General features: G+C 45.2%; 1 protein-coding gene and 1 non-coding gene across 3 annotated transcripts in view; both read right to left on the reverse strand.

Moving 5' to 3' along the window:
- ATP11C (ATPase phospholipid transporting 11C) overlaps positions 1 to 12,365 on the reverse strand; it is a 193,282-nt gene that overhangs the window by 169,940 nt on the left and 10,977 nt on the right. Inside the window, exon 1 of one of the 2 annotated variants that reach the window (XM_038588445.1) lies at positions 11,270 to 11,398. The exons of the other annotated variant lie outside the window; for it this stretch is intronic. Coding sequence (XP_038444373.1) covers positions 11,270 to 11,296 — 27 coding nt within the window. The 5' untranslated portion in view covers positions 11,297 to 11,398. Of the gene's footprint in view, positions 1 to 11,269; positions 11,399 to 12,365 lie in introns of those variants that run through there. 2 annotated transcript variants of the gene reach the window in all.
- Positions 1,266 to 1,341, reverse strand: MIR505 (microRNA mir-505). The gene has a single exon (NR_049497.1). It is a non-coding gene; the product is annotated as a microRNA mir-505 (primary transcript).

Genomic DNA, 12,365 nt, shown 5'->3' on the forward strand with positions numbered 1-12,365 from the left:
GAGTGTGATCCTGGAGTCCCGGGATCGAGTCCCACATCGGACTCCCTACATGGAGCCTGCTTCTCCCTCTCTCTCTCGTGAATAAATAAAATCTTAAGGGAAAAAAAAAAGGATAGCAAAAAAACAAAAAAACAAAAAATAAATAAATAAAAATAAAATAAAATAAAAATAAAAATAAAAAAAAAAGGATAGCACTGACTGAAGACCAAATGCCTTGCAAGGAGGCTCATCTTGTATGTTATCTTCTAACAGACTGCAAGCTACTGGAGAGCAGGGCTGTGCCTTACATACGTCTATCGCACAAGTTAGGCATGAGAGTTCAAAGGAAGCCTGTGATTCATATGAATGTTTTCAGAAAAGAAGCCAAAGCAAATTTTGCACTATACTAAGGATCCCTTAATCCATATTATTGCAAACTACATTAATTGTGAAGCTTAAAGAACAACCCCGCTGCTTACACAACAGGTGTATCTTACATAATCTGCTCTACCCAGCTGTTACTTATTTGTGACAGTTCCCTCCTGGCTTCTGCTCCCTGTTGATCTGTAGGATTACTACATCTTTCAGTATGAGTTCCTGATTTATTCCTTGCTCAAATCATAAAACAATTATTAATTTTCCTTTCTGATAACACCAGAAAAAAAAAAAGGCTAAAACTTAAGAATAACCAGAGATATCCCTGGGGATTTTCATGACTGTAAATCTCAAAAAAAAAAAAAAGCACTCCTGGACTAAGGACACCTGGGTGGCTCAGTGGTGTGAGTGACTGCCTTTTGCTCAGGTCTGCCTTTGGCTAAGATCATGATCCCTGGGTCCTGGGTCAAGTCTTGCCCCCCCCCCCCTTCGGGCTCCCAGTAGGGAGCCTGCTTCTTCCTCTGCCTATGTCTCTGCCTCTCTCGGTCTCTCATGAATAAATAAATCCAATCTTTTTTAAAAAAATTCCTGGATTAAAACAGTATTTATAAATATTGCCATAAAATTCAATTATTAACCCAAGAATTTTCCTTTTTTTCTTTTGGCAGTTTTTCCTATATAGTCATCCTTGACTAAATGCTCTTCAGTATGCCTGCATTTGGAACTATATCACCTCCCACCCCAAAATTTTTAAATCAGCTGCCTATGAGCTAACAGCCATGTATAGAATGTGATGGAAGTAATGATGCAAATGAGTGTTGAGACTATGGGTAAATGAATGGAACAAGGAGGGGAGGGGGTAGTAACAAAAATCCAAAAGTCAGGAAAGAATGAAAATCCACGAACTTGGTGATGCTCCAGAGAGGAAACCAGCAAGTGTTGACGCTAAACTGGCAGAAACATCAATACTTCCTGGCTCCCCCACTGAGCGCATCAATTTACCAGCGGCAGGCTGCTCTTCTGCTGCAAGTGACAAAAAGTGAATGCATTCAACAGTATGAAAAAGAATGACCCATAATCCAGAAGCATGGCTGTGTGCAGCAAAGAAAAGGTTGGCAGTGACTGCTGGGAGCCTCAGTCTCAACTCTGCTGCTGATTAGCTTAATGACCACGGGCAAGTCATTTCCCTTTGTTGAAAAATACCCAGATTTTGTATAATGCATAGGAAAGAGTTAACATAGCAGGCCTGAGACTGCTATTCTTAAAAAGGCCTGCTTACAAAGCTGGTACCCAGCTGGGGATTTGGATTTTGGGAAGGTTCCCACCACCTTAAATGGTAAGAGTAGCTAGCTGTGCCTAAACTCTTGGTACAAACAATATGGTTTACGCTAAATCCTGTTTTCCTACTGGGATTCTGGAATTTTAGCACGTACCAGGCAGAGGGGGTCTACATGACCAGGTCCCTCTAAAAACCCTGGGCATGGAGTCTCTAATAAGCTTCCTTGGTAGACAACATTTTACACAAGTTATCACAACTCGTTGCCGGAGGAATGAAGTCAACCTGTGGGACTCTAGTGGGCGAGGACCGCTGGAAGCTGCACCTGGTTTCCTCTAGGCTCAGCCCCATGCACCTTTTCCCTCTGCTGACTTTGCTTTGTATACTTTTGCTCTAATAAATCATAGTTGTGAGCACAACTATATGCTAAGTCCTGTGAGTTCTGCCAATAAGCCATCAAACCTGGGAGTTGTCTGGGGGACCTCTGACACTACGGGCATAGTGTGGAACAGCCTACCAAATACTTTCCCAACAACCTTGTGAAGTAGGTATTATTACATTCATTCTATAGGTGAGGAAAAAGTAAAGTTCAGAGAATGTACACAGAAAATAAATATTTGTGTTTATGACATGGGTTTTCTTAAATTTTAGTGAATTTCAGAACCATCTGGAGTGTTTGCTAAAAATGCAGTTTTTCTGGGACCTATCACCTGAGACTTGGATTCAGTAGGCTGGAGTCCTAGGAATCTGTTTACAATAAGCAACCCAGATGATTCTTATGCAAGCAGTCCAAAGACTACATTTTGATAAACACACTGATGTATACGAACCACAGTGCCCAATTTCCCAAGCTGGGCAGCAAATGGCAGAACTACAACTTGCACCAACCCTTTTAACAAGGCAGAGTCTCCTTTCACAACAAAACTGCTTCTATCCCTTAAATGCTACAGTTCCTCTGGTCTGCTGTCTTCTTGCTACAGGTATTCACCCAACTAATGGCAATGAGGTGCAACCAGGAAAGTATTTTACATTCTGGTCACCAAATACTAAATGATGTCCTGAATTAAAGTAATGCACACTTACCAGGGAACGTCAAGATACACAGCTCTTGAAGAATTAACACCGCAGCTTTGTTTTTCAGAAAAGATTTGATGTGCTGGTGGCAACAGATAATATAAGCTTATGAATGGTATTTAACAAAAAAATATAAATTTGCTTATAATTTCAGAAGTTGAGGACAGTATATTAATTGTAGCTTTTTATGTATGGCCAAGGAAGGGGAAGGTGCTAAAGATAATCTTTTAAATTAAGAAAATAGCTTCATGTGAACGCTAAAGATTTTGATTACTTTTTAAGCAGGCATGAAAGCCTTACTTTTTTTCTGACCATTTTCACTTGTTATTACAGATTCAAACTCAACAATTCAGTTCAAAACCATACAGGAAGTATTTATTGAGCACCTACTGTTTACTTGATGCTACACCAGCTGCAAGATCATTCTCAAGATTGTTTTGATTTTTCTAGGAAATACCAAGGCAAAGACTAGAAACATACAGCCACCGTAATACTTTAACATTTAATGAAGGAGCCTAAAAAAAAAAAATCTGCTTGAGCAGTGTAGGCCTCACTAATCCTCCTATACTCTATTAAATATATATGGGGCAAAAAAAATTGATGACAATCTGTATTTTACAAATACAGATTAACTTCCCAAATCTGGATATCCACAGTCCAACATCTATAAACCAGATAATCAAGAAGTCATCCAAACCAGCAATCCATCTATATACACTGCAGTTATCTAGGGGCTGTCTGCCAATGTGCTGGCATAGGGGAACCCACACCCATATCTGCAGTGCTGAGTGCTCATTCATCATTAAACTGCAGTAGTGTTAACATATGCTGCAGTCATGCTAATGTTTGTTTTACAATCACCACTGATCCACCCTTATACCAAGCCAAGAAGGTTAAGAGTTAAGTGAACAGAAATAAACTTGAAAACAGCACCTAATTCACTTATGGAAGCCCAGAAACTCCCTCCACCCAATCAGAAAATTCCTCTCAATCTCAGAGTCCAGATGCAAAAGATTAATCCATATAAAGCACTACAGATGTACAGGAAACTCCACCTCCTTGATGGAAAAAAACTAGTATTTTTATTTTGCACCCCATGCTTTCACCCTCTTTCGGGAGAACTGATCAACCATGTTAGACAAGCAATCAGCCTTGATGATTTTTCCCACAAAACAGTATATGAATTCATTCATGGGCTAGTCCTTTGCATATCATCCAGACAGAGGGAAGTTAGTCAGTCATGGCTTTCCCAGGGGCCACATGGGCCATCCTTTACCTCCCAGAACCCACTGCCCATTTGGTGGTTAACTGGTAGACTAGATAAGGAAACAGGCTCGTCTGGACAGCTGCATCAATATGAAAATGGCCAGCTCTACCTGCCCAAATTTCACCTCTGCTAAAAGTTCATTAGCACTGGAAACTACCTGATTTGTAGGCACTCAATATTGCCCACTAATAAAGGGCTGAATATGAAGAGTAGCCATAAACAGGAGCAAATGATAAACCTTTATAGAAGGTATTTAGAAGACCTTTAGAATTATATGCTTAATTTAAAAAAATCAGGAAAAAAGGACAGAATTTGTTATATAATTTAATAGTAAGTAAGTAGTATTTATTTCAAGTAATAGTGACTCATCCCTAAAAGGTTTCCCACCTTACACAGAATGAGACTAGCATCTATTTGCAAAAGAGCAGTTTGCCATGTATAGGTTATATTGAAGGGTCAAACGCAACAGATTCCTTTTTATTTAAAATCCAAAAACCAGGGCAGCCCAGGTGGCTCAGCAGTTTGGCGCCGCCCTCAGCCCAGGGTGTGATCCTGGAGACCAGGGATCAAGTCCCACGTCAGGCTCCCCGCGTGGAGCCTGCTTCTCCCTCTGCCTCTCTCTCGGTCTCTGTGTCTCTCATGAATAAATAAATAAAAAGCTTTAAAAAAAAAAACCCAAAACATAAAAAATAAAATAAAATCCAAAAACCATAAAATAACTAAGATTTTGCACTCTATTTTTGGTAGAAAGAAAAACGATAAGCATAGAACAGTAACTTAATTGTGAAAATCAAGTTTCATGGTATGTTATAAATGTGTTAGAGACAGTGTAATCACCATGTCCTCCTCTTTATCTATAGCTGTGTATGTAATAATAATTAAGGCCTCTCAAGACAGGGACTTGTCTTGCTCACCCATTTGTCCACAGGGCCTATCATAGTACCCTACACATAGTAGGTGTTCCGCGAATATTTGTTGAATGAAATAAAGCTCTGCAAGATCATGAAATGACATAACCATCTAAGAAAGATTATACTATGGTCAGTATAGTTTAGGTACTAAGTGTATTTATTCTAACACTTAGAAAATTGGTAATCAGTATATGATATACACCAATGTTTAGGTTCTGATCTCTCAATTCGAATGTGTGTGGGGGAGGGGAGGGGAGGTCCACCACACCAACAAGCAATTCTCAGACCAAACACCAGCTGTGGTGTCTTAAAATTCAACTCAATTCTTTTTTTTTTTAAGATTTTATTTATTCATATGAGAGAGAAAGAGAGAGAGAGAGAGGCAGAGACGCAGGCAGAGGGAGAAGCAGGCTCCATGCAGGGAGCCTGATGCGGGACTTGATCCCGGGACTCTAGGATCACGCCTTGGGCCCAAGGTAGACACTCAACCCCTGAGCCACCCAGGGACCCTGCAATTCAACTCAGTTCTGAAAGTATCTACCCAGAGGTAGCATCAGATCTCCCCAGCTAAGGGTTCAGTCCTACGAGACTGTCCACACTTCTCCTCACTTCATATGCCAGTCACCAAGGCGACATTACTGTCCCTGCTTCTGACCAACCAACTGCCAATGGGAGGTTCCAAAGACCCCCATCTTGGGTTTCAGCCACCAGACCCAAGTTTACAACCTCCTCCTCAGGTTCTACTCATTTGCTAGAGCCACTCACAGGACTCAGAGAAACATTTTAGTAGATTCCTAGTGTATTATAAAAGTGTATAACACAGGAAGAGCCAGATGGAAGAGAAGCATAGAGCTAGGTCTGGGGAAAGGGTGCAGGGCTTTCATGTCCTCTGCAGGTGCACCACTATCCCAAATTTCCACATGTTCCCCAACCTGGAAGGTCTCCAAATCCTGTCCTTTTGGGTTTTTATGGAGCTTTCGTTACTGAGGCAAGACTGATTAACTCATTGGCCACTGGCGATAAAACTCAATCTTCAGGCCCTCTCCCCTCCCCAGAGGTCAGGGGGTGGGGCTGAGAGTTCTAACCCTCTAATCACAAGGCTGGATCCCCTGGCAACCAGCCCCCAACCAGAGGCGCTTTCCAAAAGTCACCTCATTAACATAACAAAGGACACCTTTATTGCCTTCACCACAGGAAATTCCAAGGATTTTAGGAGCTCTGGGAAAGAAACCAAATGTATAGATACATATATCTTCTGATAAATCACAGTATCACACCCAATTAACTAGAACTCATTCTTTAATCATTCTTCATAAGGAATTTGCTATAAATATCATCGCCTATAAGTGATAGTTATTATTTATGTGAAACACATAAAGTTGTTCATTCAAAAACTATTTATCAAACTCCTACTACGCACTTGGCACACTGCTAAGTGTTTCTGCCCCCAGCAGCTTTCAGACTAGGGCAGCCTTTCTCAAATGGAATTCCTCATCTGCGGATGCAAGTATAGGGGACAAATTATTATACACAATGAATGCCCTAGGGCGTGAGAGCTTAATTCTTAAAAAAAACTGGGATGCCTGGGTGGCTCAGCAGTTGGGCAGCTGCCTTCGGCTCAGGTCGTGATCCAGGGGATCTGGAATCGAGTCCTGCATCGGGCTCCTGCAAAGAGCCTGCTTCTCCCTCTGCCTATGTCTCTGCCTCTTTCTCTGTGTCTCTTGTAATAAATAAATCTTTTTTTTTTAAGATTTTATTTAGGAGAGACACAGAGAGAGAGAGAGGCAGAGACACAGGCAGAGGGAGAAGCAGGCTCCATGCAGGGAGCCCGACGTGGGACTCCACCCCGGGTCTCCAGGATCAGGCCCTGGGCTGAAGGCAGGTGCTCAACCACTGAGCCAGCCACCAGAGATCCCTAAATAAATCTTAAAAAAAAAAAAAAAAAAAAACTGATCTAGGGTGCCACACAAGTTAAAAGGAAATTACAGAAAGATTTAAAAAAAAAAAAAAAAAAAGGTTCCTTTTAGGGGCACCTGGGTGGCTCAATGGTTGAGCTTCTTCTGCCTTTGGCTCAGGTCCTAATCCCGGGGTCCTGGGATCTGGCTTCACTGTCTGCCTATGCCTCTCCCTGTGTCTCTCATGAATAAATAAAATCTTAAAAAAAAAAAAAAGGTTGCTTTTAGTAAGGTCAAATTCAACTGTTAAACCTAGCCATGTATGGGTGGGTGAAAGGATGGGTGAAATAGATGAAGGGGGGGGGATGAAGAGTATACTAATCTTGATGAGCACTAAGTAATATATATGGTACACCTGAAACTAATATAACACCGTCTGTTAACTACACTGGAATTAAAAAAAAAATAGCCCAGCCATGTATGAACTACCTGGTAGGAGCCAAGATGCACAGACTACTTGTAAGGCTTGTGTGAATGCAAAAATACACACATTTGAAAAAATTTCTAAAAATAATAAAATGAACTCATCAATATTTTCCAAGCTCAGCAACGTCAGGCCAAGGTTTTTAGTAAAGTGAAACGGGGCAACAAAAGCTTAATTACCCTGATAATTAAAGGAGGAAATGGAGACTCTTCTTGCTTCAAAAAAAAAAAAAAAAAAACCAGCAATTACTTGAATTATTTTATTAATTACCTCCGATACTGCTTCACTAGACTTGCCTTGGACTCAAAGCAATAAATTAGCTACCGATTTAATTAATTATTTTTAATATTTTGGGTCTTATTTTGAATTTTCATTCTACCTTATGCAGTCTAATTGCCTTCCAGTCCTGGGCCTCTTTGATTCGACGTTTTCTGTGCGATAGTACTACATGCTGCATGCTTCGTGGAACCAAAGCAGTTTGAGAGCTTCTAGAATCAGAGACAAATTTCTTCCAGGAATTCACATACTCACAATTTAAGCTTTCATTTATCAATGACCCAGAAATTCATGCCTGTTTAATATCTGACAAATGACACTGACGGCATCTACTTGGCCAACTCCCCCGCATCTACTTAAAGAATATCTTATTTTGAATCTTTAGCATGAAGTAATGTCAAAAAGGTCGAAGGTGGGGAGGGCACCTGTCTGGCTCAGTTGGTGGAGCATGTGTTGCTTAATCTTGGAGTTGTGATTTTGAACTCCACGTTGGGTGTGGAGATTAAAAATAAAACCTTTGGGGATGCCTGGGTGGCTCAGGTCGTTATCCCAGGGTCCTGGGATGGAGTCCCACATGGGCTCCCTGCATGGAGCCTGCTTCTCCCTCTGCCTGTGTCTCTGCCTCTGTCTTTCTGGGTCTCTCATAAATAGGTAAATAAAATCTTTAAAAAATAAATAATAAATAAAACCTTTGGGAGGAGGAATTCTTGTCGTTTAGACTCTCATTACGCCTTTAAACCCATGTGAAAATCCTACTGTAATCATCAGGAACTTTATGAAGAGTGAAAGGTTAACATAAAAATCCCTGACCCCTAAATCTCAACTGGTCCAGACTTCCAAGTAAACATGCCTTTAAAGGAAATAAATTGTATAGACAAAGCTACTCTTTTTTATTTATTATATTTATGGAAAATGGAGATGTTGATTGGGAACAGGTGGTGCTTTTATTATACTCAGACACCCAACTCTTAAGTCTTTTAAGACACCCCCTACATGCCTAAACCCTAAAATCCTACACCAAATCCACCAATTTCTTTCTACCTCAAAACTGTCAAAAGGAAAAGTCTTAATTCATTAGGAAAAAAAAAAAAAAGAAGTCAAGTCAAGGCCACATCTTTAAGAAAAACAGTGAAGCACTATTTCTTTTAGCTTGAAATTGGAGAACCTAGGGAAATAAATGGCATTTTTTAAGACGATTCAGTAAACCCTACTGAGCCATAGAAGATGATGCTACTCCCAAGAGAAATTTACTTCCCATGTCAGGATTAAAATGTAAAGCCCTATCCCAACATGTACCTAGTTTTCAGTGATCAACAGATAAAATCAACACCACTGTAATTCATATCATATTCAAAGTCAACTTTAGACATATATAGGCACACAAAAAAAGACAATTTGAAAGGAATTCACAGACCCACTTCTGAAATATGAAAGCCATCATAAGACAGCACACAACTTGAACTGTATCTACATTGCCGTGTAAGTCTCAAAGTCCAACCTAGATCTTAAATTGTAGCCTTCTAGTGATTTAAATGGGAGTGCTCTTCAAATAATCTCCACCAGGCAAAAGATGAGGACAGCAGACTTACTGATCTAGGGGGGAGACAATTTGCCTCCCTCCCCAATTTGGAAGTCATTCTTTAGCAATGAGTATTCAATATTTCACATTCAGTCCAGGGGTTTGCAGATTAATCCCTTGCCCTATGCCTACAGCTCAGATACAACTCCTGAGAACCTTCCAGCTTACTGCACTGGTACAAATTCCCAAGACTTACCATAGTCATGGTTGCGCAGGAAAATGCAAGCAGTCGGGTATTTCAGACGAACAATGAGGTCAAAGCTCATTTCAGTGTGAGCGTAAGTGATTCTCTGCAGAGATCTTGGTCGAGGATGCAAAGTACTAGCCTCAAACCTGCAGGCTGGCACCTCAACAACTGCTGCAAATTCTACTGCATGCCCTAGCTTCCTGGGCCAGCACTGCTTAATTACCAGACTGATACAATGCAGATCACTCTTAGCAAAAAAAAAGCAAAGGGGGCTTTTTTGGCCAATTCTTGGGTGGTACGGTTTCAAATGTTCGAATCCTCGGGAAAAAAAATTGGGGATGTCAGCATCTCAATTTTAAAACAATGAATTATTAACCAGAGTCCAGTTGCTTTTGACTATTTAAGTGCCAAGTGAAAAGATTATTCTTCTCCAAATATTACGATTAGCTCTGTCACTTTTTCCTTTTTTTTTTTTTTTGTCAGCCCCAAACAACACTCCAAGATCACAAGAATCTATGTGAAATAGAACTATGAAGTACAATGGTTTTGTACCTTCTCAGGCTAAATGTGAGAAACCAATTTTAGTCACTTGCTCTAGCAAGGCATTCAGTACAAGCCAATTCCTATAGATTTCAAGATTCTTGCTATGTACAACCTCTTTCGCTCTGTGCCACAGGTAACCTGCTCCAATTTCATTAAAACAGGTTTCTGGGGGAGGTAAACATTTAGAAAAACATGAATATAGCACTACTGTGATGATATCTTCAAAAGGGATGTGCAATTATTTCTTTTAGTCGGGGTTCATTTGTGAAAGTTTCAAAGGCAGAAAAAAACGAGAGCAAATTCACCCGACGCCTGAAAAATGTTAGCAATGCTTCGATTGGGAATAGTCACACGAAAAGGGCCAAATCGACAAGTTCTCAGACATGTATTTCAATGGAGCGCACGGCACTGAACCATTTTTCTGAACGACTGAAAAAAAAATCAAAATTTACAGATGAGCCCTTTCTTTCACATCATTGGCAGAAATAAAATCCTATTCCCGCCACCTCATCTTGCAATTAAGGAAGTTGCTACAAATAGCAGCACACAAGTAAATGGTCCCTGCCTTGCTCCATTCTTAATGTACGCTCTAGGAGTAAACAGGTTACTCAAAAAAGTCAGTAGCCAGAAATTCGCTTTTTCCCTAACGCCAGACTCCCACGGAAATGCAGCTCCGCTTTTCGGGGGATCTGGAAGGGGTGATCGTGGACGGAGGAGTGCAGCCAGAGCCTGCCTTTTCTCACGGGCTCAAGGTCCGGGGGTTCCGTGGCCGCTGAGGTTTCAGAAGCGGCGGTGCAGCCTCCTCGCGTCGGCACATCCACCCAACCCACCCTGACGATCGCCCTCGCTTTCATTAGACCCCAAAGGTGAGCTGCTTAGGCGGGGGCTCCAAAGTTTGCTGGGCCTCTGGTCAGCCGACCCCCGCCCGGCCGATCCCGGGCAAGGCTGAGCCCTGCCCAAGCCTGCAGCTCCCTCACTCCCCAGGTCTTTTTTTGGGACACAGTGACAGGTCTAGGTTTACCTCCATGTGCTCGTGGCAGAGGAAACAAAAGAAAGCAGCCTCCCTGATAATAAAACGCCATGTTCGACTAATTGGCAACCCGAGGGGCCCCCGGACCGGTGCCTCCGGGAACCCCACCACCATCGGGGCCGAGGGCGGCCCCCGTCGGAGACGGAGTTTGTAACGCCCCGGGAAGCTCGGGCGAAATCGTCCGGGGGGAGGGGGACGCCGGGAGCCCTACCTGCCTCCCCGCCCCGGCCGCCCGGGCAACGTGGTTCAGTTAAACCCTAAAAGGGGGGGGGGGGGGTGCTGTGGTGGCTCCCAGGGCTACAATGATCCTTTCACGAAATTGCTCCGAGGGAGCCGGCGAAGGGCCGGCGAGCAAGCCGACCGCACGCGTGGAGCCGCAGCGAGTGTACTTACAAAACGATTAAAGCTCCGGCGGAACATCGCGACGAAGGCTGCCGGGCGCCGAGCTGGGCTCTACTGAGCGGTCCGGGAGGGCGCCGTCCACGACTCACACTGCGGCGCGGGCCGGCGGCGTGGGGCGGGCGGCGAGGCGGGCGGCCCCGCCACCGCCTGCCCTCCTGGCTCTGCGCGCTCCCCCGCCCCCCAGCCGCCCGCGCCCTCGCGCCCGGCGCCCGCCCCGCCTCACTCGCAGCCCGCCCCCGGCCCGCCCGTCCCGGGGGCGGCCGCCCCGCCGCTCCCCCTGCTCGGGCCCCCGGCCCGCCGCCCCGCCGCTCCCGCAGCAGCCCGCCGAGAAGGCGAGCCTGGCGCGCGGGGGAGGGATGGCGGAGGAGCGCTAGGCTCCTCCCGCGGGGAGGGGGGCGCCCCAAGCTCTCCGCCTGCGCCGGGCTCGGCACCCCGCCGTCTGCGCTCTTTCCCGGCGCAGCGCCACCGCCCTCCCTCCCCGCCGGCCTCGGCGGCCAGCCCGCGTGCTTCCGCCCCACTCCCGGCACGGGGGACCCTCCCGGGGCACCCCGCGCCTCGCCTCAGCCCCGCGCTACTCCCCCGGCCCGGCCCTAACTCCACCGCGGCAGCGCTGGGCTCGCAGCCCCTTCTCGGTGCGCGGCGGCCGCTCCGCCCCGCGCTCTCGTCCCGGAACCGGGCTGGGGAACCACTGTGCAGTCCGCCGGCCCGCCCCGAGCACGCGAGGCAGCCGGGCTCCCCGCTACGCGGCGGGGAGGAGCCAGGCTCGCAGGGAGGAGTGGGGACGGGCAGGCACCGTGGGGACCCCAGCGCGGGCAGGGCGGAGCGGGGGGACTAGTTATGAAAGCCGCCCCCTCCTCATCTGCAAAGGTGCGGGTGTCCCCACGACCCTGGCTCCGCTCCCACCTACGCGGCTTTCCCTCCTCCACTTCTTTCTCCCGTCCTGCCTCCCCGCCTAAGCCGTCTTACTTCCACTTTCTCTATGAGGTTGTAAAGTCGGGCTTTGTGTCGCTGCTGCTGCGCAGCGGGGCGGGATTTCCCTGCCACCCCCCCGCCCCAAGCCCCTCCCCCTGGCTCCCTCCTCCGCGCA

This window comes from Canis lupus, chromosome X, assembly GCF_011100685.1.
Source record: "Canis lupus familiaris isolate Mischka breed German Shepherd chromosome X, alternate assembly UU_Cfam_GSD_1.0, whole genome shotgun sequence".
Taxonomy (NCBI): Eukaryota; Metazoa; Chordata; class Mammalia; order Carnivora; family Canidae; genus Canis; species Canis lupus.